At 44.2% G+C, this 20178-nt stretch overlaps 1 protein-coding gene across 1 annotated transcript in view; it reads right to left on the bottom strand.

The window, feature by feature from the left end:
• Positions 1–1119: 1119 nt before the first annotated feature.
• Positions 1120–20178, bottom strand: part of LOC116991846 (vascular cell adhesion protein 1-like) — a 92186-nt gene continuing 73127 nt past the window's right edge. Inside the window, exons 10-12 of the mRNA XM_033050823.1 lie at positions 4829–5104; positions 3013–3330; positions 1120–1427 (exon numbers count right to left, since the gene is read on the bottom strand). Coding sequence (XP_032906714.1) covers positions 1120–1427; positions 3013–3330; positions 4829–5104 — 902 coding nt within the window. The remainder of the gene's footprint in view (positions 1428–3012; positions 3331–4828; positions 5105–20178) is intronic.

The following is a 20178-nucleotide window of genomic DNA, read 5'->3' as shown; positions in this document are numbered from 1 at the left end:
GAAATGTGCTCTTGGGCCCACCGAGTCCGCACCGACCAGCGGTTCCACCACACTAACACTATCCTCAGCGGGACAGGCAGCATCTCTGGAGAGAAGGAATAGGAGACATTTTGTGTCGAGACCCTTCTTCAGACTGAAAATCAGGGGAGAGGGAGATACAGCGATAAGGAAGGTGTCAAAATGAGACCTGAGACAATATAATAGATGAGGTCATGACAATATCATGACATGAAACAAGATGAGGATCAAGAAAAATGTAGAATAGATCAGAATGTAGAATAGGAGAAGGTGACCACAAAGCAAACAGAGACAAAATGTCATCGGGGAGACTGGTGGGTGAACTGGGAAGGGGGAGGGATGGAGAGAGAGGGAGAGCAAGGGTTACTTGAAGTTAGAGAAGTCAATGTTCATACCGCTGGGGTGTAATCTGCCCAAGCCAAATATGAGGAGCTGTTCCTCCAATTATGTTGGGCCTCACTGTGACAATGGAGGAGGCCCAGGACAGAAAGGTTGGTGTGGGAATGGGAGGGGATTTATAGTGTTTAGCATCTCAACCCTGGCTGGTAACAAGCCAGAAGCTTTTATGTCACTTCAGGGAACTCTTTGCTTTCAAAACAATGGTAAATAGTCCACTGATTTAATTCCTGGGCGTAAGGAAGGTACTACAATAAACCTAAACGCCACCCATACCTTTTATCCAGAGATGCTGCCTGTCCCGCTGGGTTACTCCAACATTTTGTGTCTATCTTCCATTAATAAGAGTGTAGCTGAATCTAGGTGACATCATGTTGCCTTTTCCCCCCTAATTACTGTGGTTTCTGTACAGGCCGATTAAAGTTTTGTGACTCTCCTGTACCAAATGTCCCCATGCAATGAGTTCCCACAGGTGGAAAGGGATCTTTAACAGCTGCCAGAGGAGGTAATTGAGGCAGGGACTATCCCAATGTTTAAGAAACTAGTTATACAGTTACATGGATATGACAGGTTTAGATGAATATGGGCCAAACGTGGGCAGGTGGGATGAGTGTAGCTGGGACATGTTGGCCGGTGTGGGAAAGTTGGGCTGAAGCTGTTTCCACGCTGTATGACTATGACTATGATATCAATCATAATCTCCGGTTATCCAGCATGCTTACCGTACACCTCAATGGCAATGTTGTGACTCCTTGTTAGATTTAATGGATAATCCTCAAATTCTGCTCTGCAGGTGAGTTTAATCAGTCCTGTGTCTTGCGGTGTCCATGTTGTTGCCCAGATATCGTGGGATGCTGACGTCTTTGTAACTGACTTCAGTTCTTCTTCATTGTGAAACCATGTTACAATCAAGTTCTCAGCTGGATAGACATTTTGGACCTCACATTCCAACGTGACCTCCTCATTCACTTCAATGGGCTTTCTGTTGAGGATTCTAGGAGGCTTTGGAAAAGCTGGAAATACACCACAAGGAATTCACTGCTTATTAGTTTTCTGTAGACAATGGAATTAATGGAAAACAGACCAATACTGGCATTGCATTGAACGCACAAATAGGAGTTCACCACACCCGAGTCAGAATCTGGATGTCCCGTAATTTAGTTTAGTTCAGAGATACAGCGCAGAAACAGGCCCTTTGGCCCACTGAGTCCACGCCAACCAGCACACTAATGCTATCCTATACACACTAGGGACAATTACAATTGTACCGAGCCAATTAACCTACAATTCTGTATGGCTTTGGAGTGTGGGTGGAAAACGGAGATCCCAGATGAAATCTACACAGGTCACGGGGAGAACGTGCAAACTCCATACAGTCAGCACCATTAGTCAGGATGGAACTCAGGTCTCGGGCGCTGCAAGGCAGTTGCTCTACCGCTGTGTCACCGTGCCACACAAATTTGTTATTTAAATAGATTCCTCCTATGCTTCTGGCATCATGAGGATCTAACTCTGCTTTGAGCTCCAGCCACGCACCAACATAGCACGACACAAAGTGCTGGAGTATCTCAACGGGACAGGCAGCCTTTCTGGAGAACACGCATAGGTGATCTTTCACAACCCCTTCCATGCTCTCCAGAGATGCTACCTGGCCCACTGAGATACTCTAGCACTTTGTATAAACCAGCATCTGCAGTTTCTTGTTTCTACTGTGCCCAGATAGGTTCAGTAACTGTTGTAAGGAACAATCCCCGGAGCACTCTAGAAGTTATAATGAGGTGGGGGGGAGGTTGCTTGGCACAGCGGTAGAGTTGTTGCCTTACAGCGCCTGAGACATGGGTTTGATCCTGACTATGCGTGCGGTTTGTACATATTTTGTACGTTCTCCCCATGATCTGCGTGAGTTTTCTCCGTTTTCCTCCCACACTCCAAAGATGTGTAGGTTTGTAAGTTAATTGACTTGGTAAAAATTGTAAATCTACCCTAGTGAGTAGGATAGTGTTAGTGTGCGGGGATCGCTGGTCGGCGTGGACACGGTGGGCCGAAGGGCCTGTCTCCACGCTGAAACGCTAAACTAAACTCTACTAAACAATGCAGAAACACACATTGTGTTAACGTGTTCTGCAGAGTTGACATTGCAGACACGGTAAACTCAACTTAAAGTGCTTGTTCTGTGGATAACTCATCTCTCCTGGTTTAGTGTCTGTAAATGTGTCAGCAGACAGCACGGTGGCACAGGGGTAGATACTGCCTTACAGCACCAAAGACCAGGGATCAATCCTGACTAAGGGTGCTATCTGTAGAGTTTGTACATTCTCCCCGTGACCTGTGTGGGTTTTATGCAGGAGCTCTGGCTTCCTCCCACACTTCAAAGACATGCAAGTTTTGTCGGCTAATTGGCGTGCTACAATTATAAATTGTCCATAGTGTGTAGGATAGTGTTGGTGTGGGGGGATCACTGGTTGGCACAGACTCGGTGGGCCAAACGACCTGTTTCCACGCTGTATATCTAAACTAAACTTTACAAAATGCGACTATCAGTTTGTTTCAGCTTAGTCTTGAGCAGAGGAGAGCAATTATTGTTCAAGTGGAACTCACAGTAGGTTTGCAGAGTCACGGAGGAGGATGTGATTTCTTTTGTGGTATTTGTGTCCAAGTCCAGCTCTGCCAAGCATGTGTACACTTGTCCATCATCAGCCTTGCTTGCATTGAGATTGAGGATATTGACCAACGGAGTCAGATTGTCTGGAAACTTTGCAGGTTCCGTTGGGTTAACTGACTTCACAACTTTGTTCCCTCTGAGCCACTTGAGATGGAGCTTGTTGTTTGGATACACTCTTGGACCGGTGCAATGCAGCTGATATGTTTTGTTAATTTCCATCACTTCTGGATGTGGAGCAATGACAAGATCTCGATCTGTTGAAGGAGAATCATGTTAATAAAATTCACTGAAATAATGAACCTGAATAGTATGTGTCCCACCTCACCTCATATTCACCGATTATTCAAGTGATATACACACAGCATGAATGTATATATGTTCTTCAATATTTAGGGTGGCACAGTGGCACAGTGGTAGAGTTGCTGCCTTACAGCACCTGAGACCCGGGCTTGATCTAGATTACAGGTGCTGTCTGTACGGAGTTTGTAAGTTCTCCCCATGACCACATTAGTTTTCTCCGATATCTTTGGTTTCCTCCCACATTCTAAAGAGGTACAGGTTTGGAGGTTAATTGGCTTGGTATAAGTGTAATTGTCCCGAGTGTGTGTAGGATAGTGTTAGTGTGCAGGGATCGCTGGTCCTTGCGTACTTGGTAGGCCGAAGGGCCTGTTTCCGCACTGCACCTCTAAACTGAACTAAACAAATCTAAATTGTAAGCAAGAACTTAAATGTTCTCTCCCCACAGATGCTGGTTGGACTGCTGTGTTTCCAGTATTTCAGATTTAGTTTAATTCAGAGATGCAGCATGGAAACAGGCCCTTCGGCTTACTGACTCCACGCCGACCTTCAATCACCCGTTCATACGAGTTCTCCGTCATCCCACTTTCTCATCCACTCCCTACACAATAATGGCAATTTACAGAGGCCAATGAACCCATCTATTCAACATTACATACTACATTATTTATTCTACATTTTCCTTGCTCTCCATTCCCCTTGTCCCGATTCACACCTTTCACTTCCTTATCTATGTATCTCTCTCTCCCCTGTCATCAGTCTGAAGAAGAGACTCAACCCGAAACGTCACCCATTCCTTCTCTGCAGAGATACTGCCTGTTCCGCTGACTTACTCCAGCATTTTGTGTCTATCTTCAATTTAAACCAGCATCTGCAGTTCCTTCCTACACATTCAGAGTTTGAGTTTAGTTTATTGTCACGTGTACCAAAGTACAGAGAGAAGCATTTGTTTTCTGCTGACTAGTCACCGGAAAGACTATACATGATATTCTGCAATGTTACCTATGTAACTAATTAATTAACATTTTAGAATAAGAGTTTACGCTTATTATACACTGTGATCACAAGTTTTCAAGGCTTTTTGTTTAGTTTAGTTTAGGGAAACGGGCTCTTCAGTCCATGCCGATCAGTGATCCCTGCACACTGGCACTATCCTACACACACTAGGGACAATTTACAGTTTTACCGAAGCCAATTAACCTACAAACTTGGAGTGTGGAAGGAAACCGGAGCACCCGGAGAAACCCCATGCAGGTTACGGGGAAAACCTACAAACTCGTAGTCAGGATGGAATCCATGTCTCTGGCGCTGTAAGGCAGCGACTCTACTGCTGCACCACTGTGCTGTCCGGTTCTGCGTATTATTCTGCTATCAAATGGTTATAGAGTGATACAGAGTGGAAACAGGCCCTTCGGCCCAATGCCTACACCGGTTAGAATAAGAAATTACACTTACTGTACACAATGATCACTGTTTTGTTCTCAACCTGAGTATTGTTTTCAGATTTGCACGTTACACTGCAAACCATTGGTAAATCCCACTTCTTCACAATTGGGATGTGGCATGTTTCCTGGTTGTTACCTTTAAGGCAGTATTCAATTAGCCCTGGTTTTAGTTCCATGTCCATAATAGGATCTAAACATGTGGTTCTGCAGGTCACATTCAAAGTGCCCCCGATTTCCACAGCTGGAGTGTCTGTGTTTATCTGAACCTCAAATCCATTCCCTTTCGCTGTCAGAGAAAAACAAAACATCACAATAAGTACAGAGATACAAAATCCATTTAAACAAAGGGCAAAATCAGGGTAATTGCTTGATCTAAAATAGTCATTTCTAATTACTCACAAACCAAAAAAATTTATTTTTTTCTACGAATTATATAACTCCAGGAACTGGGAGTCGGTGTTAGAGACTGAGGTGATTCTTAACATTTCCCGGTGTTGAAGTAAAGGATGTTTCTGTTAAGCAAGTGTTGAATATACAGTAGAATAAAGAGTTTGACAACAGAGAAACGAATGAAGTGTTTTTACAAGGCGGAGCTCCATATCAACACTGTACACGCTATTTTTTTTAAAGATAGACACAAAATGCTGGAGTAACCCAGCGAGTCAGGCAACATCTCTTGAGAAAAGGAAGAGGTGAAGTTTCGGGTCGAGAACCTTCTGCAGACAGTCAGGAGAAAGGGAAACGAGAGATTTAGAATAAATGAATGAAAGATATGCAAAAAAAGTAACAATGATAAAGGAAACGGGCCATTGTTAATTCAGCGGCTCAGGAAGCGTGTGTGGAAGGAACAGACAGGCGGGACCCTTCAGGCAAAATGCATTCCAGGCAAACATTTAAATCACAAGAGAATCACATTTAAATTCTCTGAAAAACATATTCAAACTTCCTTCCAGATGGAAAGCCGGTGATGTTTCTGACCCGCCGGGGCAGCGGGTCCCGGTTCCCGTGTGGAACAGGCATCACTGCCGGGGCTGGAGACGAGACCTCCCCCCTGTCCGTGATGCTCACTGCCCGGCGGCCCAGAGGCTGCAGTTTGGAGCCACACTGCCCCGGTCCACAGGTACATACTCACTCACTCACACTCACACAATTACTCTCACACGAACATTCACACTCACTCACTCTTTCACACATCCACACATACTCACTCACACACACTCACAAACACACTCACACAAACACACACACACTCACTTACACACACGCACTCACTTACACAGACGCACTCACACACACGTCCTCACTCACTCACACAATTACTCTCACACGCACAATCACTCACTCTCATACGCGCACACATCCACTCACACACACTCATACGCATACACACTCACCCTCACATAGACACACACATACTCCACACGCTCGCACTCACACTCACACACGCACTAGCTGTTCCGACAATGGCGTGATCACAGCGTCCAGGCTGCGCCCCTCTCCCACCGCGCCCCTGCTTCACTCCGCCAAAAATAAGCGATCATCTGCTTTTTGTTTGACATTAATAAATGACAGGAAATCCCCCCGCTGATTATTGAGCTCCGCTTAATAGCTCGGCCTTGAAATAAAAACGCTACATTCCATGGGAGAAGCGCGTTTGATATGAGGATTGTACTAACTTGTTAACGTGAATACGAACAAGACGAGGTGAAGGTATCTCCCGCTTGAAGTGAGTGTAGAGACCATGACTGCGACCCTCCTCGGCGCCTGCTGGCTCTCCGATCACCGCCCGTCCAAATGAACACAGCGCTCCCACAGCCCACACACTCGCTAATAATGCAAACAATCTCTCTGATTTCCCGGAAACAATTCAGAAACTAAACTTCAGAGAAAGCCCTAAAAAAAAGTTTTAAAAAAAGCCTCCCCTCGGCTCGACTTTGTGCTCGCCGTTGCGAACAAGCATTACAGAGACTGACTTGGGGAAAGTCCAGTGACAATCATGCGGTAAACACGCCCATTATGTGCAGAGCGATGACCACTGCCGAGAGGAATGTACAGGATCTTTGCTGTAGACTGCCCTTAACATCAGTGGAAGATTCACACTGGATCTGAGCTCTGATAATCAGCGCAATGGGGTTACTCCCCATCTCTCTCCCTCCCCCACATTATATATGAAGAAAGACTGGATAGACTGAGGGGGTATCTTATAGAAACTTACAAAATTCTTAAGGGGTTGGACAGGCTAGATGCAGGAAGATTGTTCCAGATGTTGGGGAAGTCCAGAACAAGGGCTGATCATCCCCAATCAGTTTAGAGATACCATGCGGAAACAGGCCCTTCGGCCCACCGGGTCTGCACCGTCCAGCGATCCGTGCACATTAACACTACCCTACACACACTAGGGGTAATTTTACGTTTATACCAAGCCAATTAGCCTACAAACCTGCACGTTATTGGAGTGCGGGAGGAAACCGAAGACCTCGGAGAAAACCCACGCAGGTCACGGGAGAACGTACAAACTCCGTCGTCAGGATTGAACCCGGGTCTCTGGCGCTGTAAGGCAGTAGCTCTACCTCTATGCCACCATTGCCGCCCTATCTACCTGCAATAGCACTTCAGGGAACGATGTTCTTGTATTCTGAGCTGCTGCTGCTCTACAATAGTCCCCCAGGACCTTACCATTCACTTTGAATGTCCATCGTTACCTCCTTGAAAATATTACAATTGATTTGATAATGTTGAAGAAGAACGTTTGAAGAAGAGTTTCGGCCCGAAACATTGCCTATTTCCTTCGCTCCATAGATGCTGCCTCATCCACTGAGTTTCTCCAGCACTTTTGTCTACCTTCGATTTTCCAGCATCTACAGTTCCTTCTTAAACATTTAAAAAATATATTTAGGCAGGTACACGAATAGGAAATATTTAGAAGGATATGGGCCAAACATCAGCAAATGAGACTAACACAGATAGACATAGAAATAAATATATAGGTGCAGGAGTAGGCCATTCAGCCCTTCGAGCCAGCACCACCATTCAATATGATCATGGTTGATCATCTAAAATCAGTACCCCGTTCCTGCTTTTTCCCCATATCCCTTGATTCCTTTAGCCCAAAGATCTAAATCGGACTCTCTCTTGAATACATCCAGTGAATTGGCCTCCACTGCTTTCGGTGGTAGAGAATTCCACAGATTCACAACTCTCCGGGTGAAAAGGTTTTCCTCATCTCAGTCCTAAATGGCCTACCCCTTATTTTTAAACTGTGACCCCCGGTTCTGGACCCCCCAACATAGGGTACATTTTTCCTGCATCTTGGCCAGCATTGCAGAGTTGGGCTGAAGGGCATGTTTCCACACTGTACGGTTTTATGATGGTGGAAAACTCAAATAAACTTGCCTCTCCAAAGATGCAGCACTTCCTTAGAACAGCATGAATTTCTGCTTCGGTCTTTGTGGTCATGTCTCTTCAACAAACAGCAATAACCATTATATCCCAAATTCAAGAAGCCATGATTATATAAAATGTACAGACACTTTCACAGTTGTAATCTACAGTGCCAACTACTCCCCTTGGCCTACCTGAAATAAATGGAAACATTAGAACAGATGTTATTATCAGATATATCAGTAGTTCCTTACATTTATTCTTTCTTGCAGCCATCTGTTTGATTTTACACTAAAAATGAATAAGAACATGAATAGAACATTTGTTTCAGTTTCAGTTCAGTTTAGTTTATTGTCACGTGTACCGAGGTACAGTGAAAAGCTTTTGTGTTGCGTGTTATCCAGTCAGCAGAAAGGCAATACATGATTACAATCAATTCATTTAATCCATTTGACCCTTTGAGTTTATCCCATTCAACAAAATCATGGCTGACCATGTACCTCGGCATCATTTCTTACATTATCCCATATCCACGGACTCTGTTAAGATTCAGAAATGTATGTGGCAAATGAATGAATGTAATGACTGAACCTGCACCTTCTTAAGGGGTTGGACAGGCTAGATGCAGGAAGATTGTTCCCGATGTTGGGGAAGTCCAGAACAAGGGGTCACAGTTTAAGGATAAGGGGGAAATTTTTTCGGACCGAGATGAGGAAAACATTTTTCACACAGAGAGTGGTGAATCTCTGGAATTCTCTGCCACAGAAGGTAGTTGAGGCCAGTTCATTGTCTATATTTAAGAGGGAGTTAGATGTGGAACTTGTGGCTAAAGGGATCAGGGGGTATGGAGAGAAGGCAGGTACAGGATACTGAGTTGGATGATCAGCCATGATCATATTGAATGGCCGAATGGCCTACTCCTGCATCTATTTTCTATGCTTCTATGCTTCTATTCCCATCACAGTAAACCAGCATCTGCAGTTCCTTCCTTCACAGTAACCCCCCCCCCCCACCACACACACACCCCTCTACTCCTGCCTCTCATCATAGACCTCCCACATTCCCATCACTGTAACCCCCTCCCTACCCAGTCTCCCGTCACAGTTGTTCCCCATCATAGTTCATACCTTCATAAGCTCTAGAAGCAGAATTAGACCCATCAAGTCTACTCCGCCAATCAATCTTTGCTGATCTATCTCTTCCTCTCAATCTTTGCTGATCTATCTTTCATTCTCCTGCCTTTTCCCCATAACCCCTGACACCCGTACGAATCGAGTATCTGTCATTCTCTGTAAAAATATTACCCTCCACAATAATGAATTCCACAGTTTCACCACCCTCTGACTGAAGAAATTCCTCCTTATCTCCTTTTTAAAGGTACGTCCTTTAATTCTGAGGCTATGGCCTCTGGTCCTAGACTTCTTCCACTAGTGGAAACATCCTCTCCACATCCACACTATCCAGCCTCTGCAAAAGTCATAGATAGGTTTCTTGAACTGCTTGAAGGTAGATAGAAACGCAGGAGAAACTCAGCGGGTGAGGCAGCATCTATGGAGCGAAGGAATAGGTGACGTTTCGTGTCGAGACCCTTCTTCAGACCTGAAACATCACCTAGTCCTTCACTCCATAGATGCTGCCTGACTCACTGAGTTTCTCCAGCATTTTTATCTACCTTCGATTTTTCCAACATCTGCAGTGCCTTCTTGAACGGCTTTAGATCATTTGACAAATGCTGAAGACTTCGACATCACCTGGGATTAGCCTTCATGGTTCATTCACAGGGAACACATATATCACCTTCTTTGGTGCACTGTCCTCTACACTCTTTCTGTGAATTCTGTGACGGCAATGGCATATTAATCTAGCATAGTCACTTTCTGGAAGGAATCATTCCGCTTCAGTAGGAAGGAACTGCAGATGCTGGATCAGTCTGAAGAAGGGTCTCGACCAGAAATGTCACCCATTCCTTCTCTCCAGAGATGCTGCCTGTCCCGCTGAGTTACTCCAGTATTTTGTGTCTACCTTATGCTTCAGTTTGTGTTTGTAAGCACAGAGTAGAATCACATTACAATATTTCAGAGGAAATGAGTCAGTTAAACTTCACCTCCAACTGTGACTTCCTGATTGCACTTCACTGTTTCTAGTCCTGGCACAGCCCTCGTGACCATGCTCCCCGACCAAACAAAGCAGATTGAAAAGGCAAACCTTTATTTTAGCTACCAACTAACCTAAACTAAACTAAATTAAACTTTAGGATTTTGTGGCCTTTGCAGTATTGCAAAGCCTTTCACCAAAGCCACTAATGATGTTAGGTCAGCCTGTGGCAAAGATTGAAACAAGTCTTTGTCACAGCTAACCACAATATCCTCTTCCAAAATAGACTATGCATCCACAACTGATTGTAGTTCACTCGGTTCCATTGTGGACAATTCAATTATAGAAAAAAAACACATCAGCGCAACTTATATCTAATTGTTTGTTTCAGAATCACTGGCTATGGTCAACATGACACAGTCCAACAGCAAGCAACAAAGAGTGAGGCCCAACGCAAATTGGACGAACAGCACCTCATATTTTGCTTGGGCAGCTTACAGCCCAGAAATATGAATATTGACTTCTCTAACTTCCAGTAACCCTTGCTTTCCCTGTCTCTCCACCCCACCCCCATCCTAGTTCTCCGACCATGATTCCTTCCAGAAAGTGGCTATCCTAGTTTGACTGTCCTCCTGATTAAATTTTACACTGTATGTTTCGTTGTCACTTTCCTCTAGCTAACAATGATCTATTCTACATTTTCCATGAACTTCATCCCTATTGATCTTTAGTTTTCACAACTTTTCCCTCCATTTCTGATTCCCTCTTCCCTGACTTTCAGTCTGAAGAAGGGTCTCGACCCAAAATGTCACCCATTCCTACTATCCAGAAATGATGCCTGTCCTGCTGGGTTACTCCAGCATTTTGTGCCTATCTTAAAAACTAAAGATAGCATGTACTATGGTGATATGGAGCTCTGCCTTGTAAAAACACTTCTGATGACATCTCCATTGTCAAACTGTTTATTCTATATTCAACACTCGCTAAACAGAAACTTCCTTTACTTGAACACTGGGAAGAATTAAGAATCATCTCAGACTCTAACACTGACTCCATTTCCTGGAGTTATATAATTTGTATATAAATATGTTTTGCTGGTTTGTGATATAATAGTAAGATTAAACGAGAACTTACCAGTTTGAAGTTTGATCTGTATTTTATGAGGAGTTACGATGAGGGATTACGTGAAGAACCCGCTCAGTGCGCAGGCGCGGCATACTTCCAAGCAGCGGTGTGGAATCACAGATAGACACAGTTATTTGAAGTAAACATAGTAAAGATAAGGAGACATCAATTTATTAGTTTGATCCATATAATGAGGGTGGGAGCGGAGGGCATGTAATCCCTCATCGTAACTCCTCATAAAATACAGATCAAACTTCAAACTGGTAAGTTCTCGTTTAATCTTACTATTTTACTTCGGAGTCACGTGAGTGACTGCATGAAGACTTCAAAGCTCTGTGATTTCAAACCGTGTAACAGTTTTATTTCACTCACTGCCGAAGTTCTTGAGGGAGGAAGTGTTATCGTAATCAACCAATGAATCTATTTGTAGAAAAACACAATGGTATTTTTTAAACAATAACAACAAAGAATTAAATTGCTCCCCTGGGCTTAAATTAAATATTTGCAGTCCGCAATCTTGCTGCAAATAAAACAGGTTTTGCCAACGGCTTTTTATAAAATTTCTGAACGGTCTTTTCCCCCCACCATCCTGCTGTAGCCAGGATGTGGTCTATAGGCATGTCCATTCTTTTAGCCGTCGACATGGATGCTGCCCTGGTGGAATAAAATTTGTATATGTTAGTGTTTATCCCAGCAGTTTTTGGCACCTGCTTGAGCCATCTCGCAATGGTTTGGCTCGTCACCCGACCATAAGGTTTTTATGACTGACCCACAAGGCTTTTCATCTCCCTCGAATATTTTGGTTGTGTCTATGTAGGATAGTTGGTGGGTCATGGCACATAACCGTGGTTCTGGTGGGTAAGCACGGAATTCCACGACTGGATTAGGTGTTCCTGGTCTGCTCTGTTTGATCAGTCGCTGGATAACGACAGATCTGGTCTGGAGCTGTGATCATGTTGTCCAGTCGCAATAGGTGTAGTGACTGGACCCTCTGTGCAGATACAAGTGCCATCAACATGAGTGTTTTGAGCATAGATTGTTCTAGGTTAAGGGGTCTGGCTGGTGGCCATCCCCTGAGGTATGTCAGGACCACACTGACATCCCATGTATGGGTGTACCTTGGTCTAGGGGTTAGAGTTGTAAATACCCTTCATTAGTTTGACCACCAGCAGATGGGACCCCATTGCCTGTTGTCCTGGAACTGGTTTTAAATAGACAGGCATGGCTCTTCTAGCCGTGTTGATGGCTCTGTAGCTGAGTCCTTCATCGTGGTGAAGGTTCGCCAGGAATTCCAGTACGTTGGTAACTGTAGCGGTTGAGTAGGTGGTCCCTTTATCCAAGCAGTACTTCTCCCATTTATTGATGCTGGACAAGTGCTGTTTTTCAGTGGATGTTCGAAGGGATGCTGACATGGTGTCGATGGTTTGTTCTGATAATCCCAGTCCCAGAAGTGGTTTGTGCAGAATCTGCAACCCAGGAGTTTGATTTTCATGGCACGGGTGGCTTGTGCCCGACACTGGGTGTAAATAACTCTGGGTCACTGGGGATACCATCGGAGTTTCAACAACCATGTCATGGAGTTTTGGGAACCATAGCTGTGTAGGCCAGTCGGGTACTATCAAAATACCTGAAGCAGAGTCCATTTGTATTGTGCGTAGTCCCCAACTGATGAGGCAGATGGGAGGAAATGCATAGAAGAAGAATTTCCCCAATCCAGCGCGAACGCATCTACCGCTGCTGCCTCAGGGTCCGGTTCCCAAGCGACATACATAGGTATCTGGTGATTTAGCCTTGATGCAAATAAATCGATATCTGGCGTGCCATATTGCATGATAACTTTGCAAATTATTTGGGGTTTAACATCCATTGTCATTAAATTTACGTGACCTGGTGTCTGCCACTGTATTTAGCTTACCTGGCAGGTAAGTTACTGATAGCCAAATATGTCTTTCGACACACCATTGCCAAATTGTGTTGACCAACTTGTCGCATGATACCGATTTTATGCCGCCCATATGGTTAACGTAGGCTGCCACCGTAGTATTATCTATTTGTGACCGTACATGCAAGTGATGCATATTTGTGCATATACTTTTAAACCATAAAATTATGCCAAACATTTTACCCACCACTGTAGTTATGATATTGCTTCAGTGGGTGACTTCAATGACACGATCATAATGACCTGTATGTCGTTTTGGTGCCTGTACCTTTGCTCTTTGTAAGTTTTGACAGTGCAAAGGTCTGAATTGTGTAGCCGGAAATGCTGCTACCATATTCCCAATTACTCTGTTACTTGTCGAATAGTTGGGAGTACGTGGACCATTGATTGTTGCTTGATTGTGCCAATTCAACTGTTTTGTCTCTTGGCAAAGTTACATTCACGTAGACTGAATTAAATGTGAAGCCCAAGTAGTCCATGATTGTGGATGGCTTCAACCTAGATTTATCTGGATGTAAGACAATCCCAGGGTTTCGAATAACTGTTTGGTAGCTGATACAGCTAAAATAGTCAATTCCATGGTCTTGCCTATTTTCCCATTGGGTAACGCTTTAAATTGCCATAGCTGCCCCATCCAGGTAAATTTCAAGTATCTGCGACGATCCTTGTGAATGGTACTAAATTAGTAAACATCTTTAAGATCAATGCTTGCCATGAAGTATTCTTTGGAAATTAGTTGTTTGGCAGTAACAACCGTTTCCATTTTGAAATGTATATACTTAACAACCATATTTAGTGAAGTTAAGTCAATGATGATGCGACATCCACCATCTTTTTTGGTTTAGTGACGAATATTTGATACGAATTCCAAGGGTTCATGTTTCCCATGATACCCTTTGTAATTAGTCTCACCAGTACAGCTTGTCCCTCTCGTTTCTTTAACGGAGAGGGAAAATACCCTCTGGGGTAAATGTTGAACTGGTGTCAATTTTTCTAGTATGAATTGTATTTTGTATCCACTAAGCCATTGAGTATATACTGATCACTTGTGATAGACTCCCGTGCTTCTTAAAACAGGTGTAATCTCCCCTGTTAGTATTAAGCCCCTATTTTGTATACGTTGGTAGGAACCAGACCCACCTACCTCCATGGTTATTCGGACTGACAATAATCGAGTCGCTGTTCCATTTATTGAGATGGTTCACTACCATTGTTGTCAGCTGTGAGCAACTAACTCTGACATATCTCTTATCCTTACACCAGGAGGAAACAATTGAAGCTACCTCTTACCTGATTCTTCCCACGTGGTGTCTTTGATGATCCTCCCGCCTCCAACATTAGGACCTCTCTCCTAACTGGATGGATAGGACAAGTTTGGAGGGTTACGGGCAAAATGCAGGCAGGTGGGACGAGTGTAGCTGGGATATGTTGGCCGGTGTGGGCAAGTTGGGCCGAAGGGCCTGTTTCCACACTGTATCAGCCTATGACTCTAAATCCTTCCTTTAGTGTGGTGACCAGAACTGTATCTAGCACACCAGCTGTGATACAGTTAGGGAACTTGGGATGATGAGACATTAGATGTTTAGTTAAAATGAAAAAAGAAAATGAAAAGGTTCAGGAAGCTGAAAACAGACAAGGCCCATAAGGATTACAAATAGCGCAGAAAATATTTTAAGTACTTTGGGTGGCAAGGTAGCACAGCGATAGAGTTGCTGCCTCACAGCGCCAGAGATCTGGGTTCGATCCTGACTATGGGTGCTGTCTGTGCGGAGTTTGTACGTTCTTCCTGTGACCATGTGGATTTTCTCCAGGTGCTCTAGTTCCCTCCCACACTCCAACGATATGCAAAGACATGCAGGTTTGTAGGTTAATTGGCTTCTCCGAATTATCCCTATAGTGTGAGATGCATTGAGATAACATACGTAAGTGGGATAACTTGGAACTAGTGTGCCGGTGATCAATGGTGGACTCGATGGGCTGGAGGGCCTATTTCCACATTGTATCTCTAGATTCTAAAGAAACTGGGAGTTATAAAGAGGCCAATAATAGTTGTAGACAAGTAGGATTAACAAGTATCCCTTCATCTTCTTGTGTTTGAGGTAGCAGAGGTTATGTAACGCCCTGCAGGCGCTGTAGCCAGTTCAATGTGCTGTTGTCGAGGGCCCTGAGATCTACCCCTCCACCAGGGGGGCGGAGGACAGTGCAGTCGAAAATGACGTGCTGCGCTGTTTGCTGGTCTGCTCCACACATGCAGGCTGCTGATGAACACAGCTCCCAGGAGTATCCCAATGCAGAGGGTTGGCAGGGGAAAGGTAGGTTCACTCAAGTTCAAAGGAAGAAATGTACGTGTGGTGCCAGAGGAAGTGGGTGAGGTTATTTAGGAGTACTTTGCATCAGCATTTCACCAAGCAGAAGGATATGGATGATAGTGAGATTAGGGTGGGGAATCTTTATAGAGACACGCAGCTTGGAAACATGACACAGCCTCACAGAGAGACTTCAACTCCATTAGCCAAAAGATATAGTGTGCTGATGATCAATGGTCGGCGTGGACTCGATGGGCCAAAGGGCCTATTTCCGTGCTGCATCTCCAGTCATACAACATGGAAGCAGGCTCTTTGTCTAACTAATGCATGACAACCAAGATGCCCCATCAATGCTAGTCCTATTTGTCCATGTTTGGCACATATTCCACTAAGCTTTCCATATTCAGGTTCTCATCCAGTATATTTATATTAAGAAAGATATGTTGGGTCTTTTGAAAAACATTAAAGTGGATAAGTTCTTGGAGCCTGATAGGATCTATCCGGTGATTCTGAGGGAAGCAAGTGATTGCTGGGGTGATGACAGAGATGGACAGAATGCTGGAGTAACTCAGCGGGTCGGGCAGCATGTCTGGAGAACATGGATAGGTGGCGTTTTGAATCAGGCTCCTTTTGTGTCTCGACCTAAAGTATCACCTAACCATGTTCTCCAGAGATGTTGCCACATCTGTTGAGTTACTCCAGCACTTTGTGTCATGTTGTACATTAACCAGCATCTGCAGTTCTTTGTCTCTACACTATGACAGAGATTCTTTGTTTTCTCTTTAGCCACAAAGTGCCAGAAGATTGGGGACTGTCACCTATCCATGTTCTCCAGAGATGCTGCCTGACCCGCTGAGTTACTCCAGCACTCTGTGAAACATCACCTATCCATGTTCTCCACAGATGCTGCCTGACCCGCTGAGTTACTCCAGCACTCTGTGAAACGTCACCTATCCATGTTCTCCACAGATGCTGCCTGACACGCTGAGTTACTCCAGCACTCTGTGTCAAAACCAAGAATCTTTGAGCCATTTCCAATTACACTGGAAGATAGCCAATGGCTTTGAATTTAACTGTAAACAGGATAATTTAACAGTCTAAATGATCTTGAATTGAAAGAATGATATGTTGTTCTGACTGATTTTCATCAAAATGCTTGAATGGACTCATTCTTCCCTCGTCAAAAAAATTAAAGATGCAGGAATTGGGAGGAGCATTCCCAAATGGGATGTGCAGTGAAAAATATGAGGTCATCCACTTTAGAGCACAAAATCTAAAAGGAGGGTATTTTGGGTGTTCACAAGCATGTACATGTCCATGTACACATCACCTTGCAGACACAGCGAACAATTAGGAAGACAAATGATTTGTTGCCTTTAATTATGAGAGTATTTGTAAAAAAGTAAAGCAGTTTTGCCTGCACGTCTCCACTCCATACCAAGCCAGAGTCGCAGCTTATTCACACAGGTTCACGTCGATCGTTGCAAGCCTTGTACACTGTAAACAGCTACACAGTGGAATCGGATGAATCGCTGATCACAACACATCCCCTCCACCCCCAACAAGCTCAATGCATTGCATGTATGAAGGAATTGTAGATGCTGGTTTAAACCAAAGATAGACACAAAATAGACACTCAGTGCTGGACATCACCTATTCGTTTACGCAGAGATGCTGCCTGTCCAGCTGGTCTAAGATTATGTTGGCTGGTTTCCCAAGGCAGTGTGTTTATGTGGAGTCACTGGTGGGTGGGGGAGGTGGGGAGAGGCCGGTTTGTGAGAGGCACAGAGCTGTAATCACATTTAGGCAGTTTCTTGCAAACTTGGGCAGAGCAGATGCCATGCATCTGATTAGGATACTTTGTGTGCTACGTCTATAGAAATTAATAAGTCATTGGAGATATGTCAAAATTCCTTGGCCTTCTCAGGAAGTAGAGGCGTCTGTGTGCTTTGTTGGCTGTTGCATCAATGTGGTGAGACCAGGACAAGTGGTTGGTGATATTTACCTCAAGAAACCGATCGCTCTTGGCCTCCTCCTCAGCATTGATGGCACGGACTGGGATGTGTGCTCCACCCCATTCCCTGAAGTCAATAACCAGCTTCCTTGCTTTACTGACATTGAGGGAGAGGTTGTTGGCATCCTCTTGTTCCTAGAGTCGTTTGCAACCTGGCCCACTGTGGTGTCAGAGCAGAATGTGGCCACACAGTCACGAGTGCAAAGGGAGTATAGAAAGCGGCTGAGACCACAACCTTGTGGGACACCAGTTTCGAGTATGTTGTGTAGGAAAATCTCTGGAGAAAACCCCAGAGATAGGATTTACTCACTCTTGATGTGAATTTATAAGGAGAATCTGCAAGGTTTTGTAGCAACTGACCCCAAGATCCCTCTGAGAGTCTGGGGAAGTGTCTTTACGAGAGGTGGTGATCCCAAGGTTGGAATCAAGCATTTAATTGCAGAGGAGGTTGCTGAGATATAGGTCCAGAAGATTGGTTGTTGGAGCTATGGTCAATAAATAGGGGGTGGGGGGACCATAATAACCTTCTTAAAGCAGACAGAAAACTCAGGGTGGAGTAGGGGGAGGTTAAAGATGTCCTCCAGTAGTTTAGATTTGTTTATTGTCACGTGTTCCGAGGTGAGAACAAGAAAATAGGTTGGAGGTCACATTACATTGATGATATTTGGGGTCTGCAAAGGGATATACAGTAGATAGGTTGAGTGCATGAGCAAAAACTTGGCAAATGGAATTTAAGCACTTCAGCAAAAGGAATCTAAAAGCAGACTATTATCTACATGGACACAAAAGCTGGAGTAATCAGCGGATCTGACAGCATCTCTGGAGAAAAGGAAGAGGTGGTGTTTTGGGACTTTGGTTTAAAGCAGCATCTTCGGTGCCTTCCTACACATATTATCTACATGGTGCAGGTTTGGAGATGAGTGGTGTAGAGAGAGCTGTAGTTTAGAGATAAAATGCGGAAACAGGCCCTTCGGCCCACTGAGTTTGTGCCGACCAGCGATCCTCATGTACTAACACTATCCAACACACACTAGGGACAATTTACAATTATACCAAGCCAATTAACCTACAAACCTGTACATCTTTGGAGTGTGGGAGGAAACCGGAGATCCCGGAGAAAACCCACGCGGGTCACAGGGAGAACGCACAAACTCCGTACAACAAGCACCCATAGTCAGGATTGTACCCGGGTCTCTGGCCCTGTAAGGCAGCAACTCTACCGCTGCGCCACCCTGCCACCCGATGAATTGTCCTTGTATGAATTGCACAAAGTCAGCTGGCAAATAGTTTGGAAGGTAAATGGCATATTGGCAATAATAGCATCGACCTGGAGTTCAAGAATAGGGAGCAATTGTTTCAATTGTACTGGGCTGAGGTGAGGCCACTCCTGTAGACTGGAAGGTGATAAAAATGTTTTATGAATCATGGAATTGAGGTGCTGCCTAACCCCCTGAGTTACTCCAACACTTTTTTTTGTAAATTAACCAATTAATCTACAAATCTGCCAATTGATTAACTTGTTTTCTTTCATTCTCAGTTCTGATAAAGGCTCTTTGACTTTGATTTTTATTTGGAACTCTTTTATGTTGCCTTGTCTTTAACTTTCAAGAGCTGGTTCTGCCACCATTGAGGTTGTGAATGCACATAAAACCTCCCTCTCACATTATTGGATTTGAATGAGAATGTGCAAGGCATGATTTGTATGTTTGCAGATGACACTAACATAGTTGGTATAGTAAACGCATGAAGATGTTCTTTGAGAATTACAGCAGCATTTTGGCAAACTGGACAAGTGGGCTGAGGAATGACGAATGAAAATAATCCAGATCATTGTGAGGTGTTGCAATTTGGGAATTCAACGCATGGCAGAATCTTTGCAGTGAATGGTGGGGTCCTGTGAAGTGTTCGAGAGCCAAGGGATCTAGGAGTACAAGTGCTTTGTTCTCTGACAGCAGTGTAACATATGTGTTCATAAGTGCTATGAGCAGAATAATGCCATTCGGCCCATCAGGCCCATACATTCAATCATGGCAGATCTATCTCTCCCTCTTAACCGCATTCTCCTGCCTTCTCCCCATAACCCGTGACAACCGTACTAATCAAGAATCTATCTATCTCTGGCTTAAAAATATCTATTGACGACCACCACAGCCTTCTGTGGCAATGAATTCCACAGATTCTCACATAGAGTGGTGAAGAAAGCTTTGGGTACATTGGCCTGTGTCAGAGAATTGAGTACAAAAGTTGGGATGTTATGTTACAGTTGTACAAGATATTAGTCTCGCCACCCTTATTGTGTTCCGTGTTGGCCCTGCTAACGAAAGATGGCGTGAAGCTGAAAAGACTTACAAAGATGCTGCCAGGATTGAAGCATCTGAGCTGAAGTTGAGCAAACTAGGGCCTTCTTATTCCTTAGAGTGCAAGAGGCTAACATTTATGAGGGCTTAATATTATTAAACTGATCTGAGTCAGGGAGACGGACTATCTGAAATGTCAAC

This window comes from Amblyraja radiata, chromosome 35 (genome assembly GCF_010909765.2).
Source record: "Amblyraja radiata isolate CabotCenter1 chromosome 35, sAmbRad1.1.pri, whole genome shotgun sequence".
Lineage (NCBI taxonomy): Eukaryota > Metazoa > Chordata > Chondrichthyes > Rajiformes > Rajidae > Amblyraja > Amblyraja radiata.
This window is presented reverse-complemented; position numbering and strand designations above follow the sequence as displayed.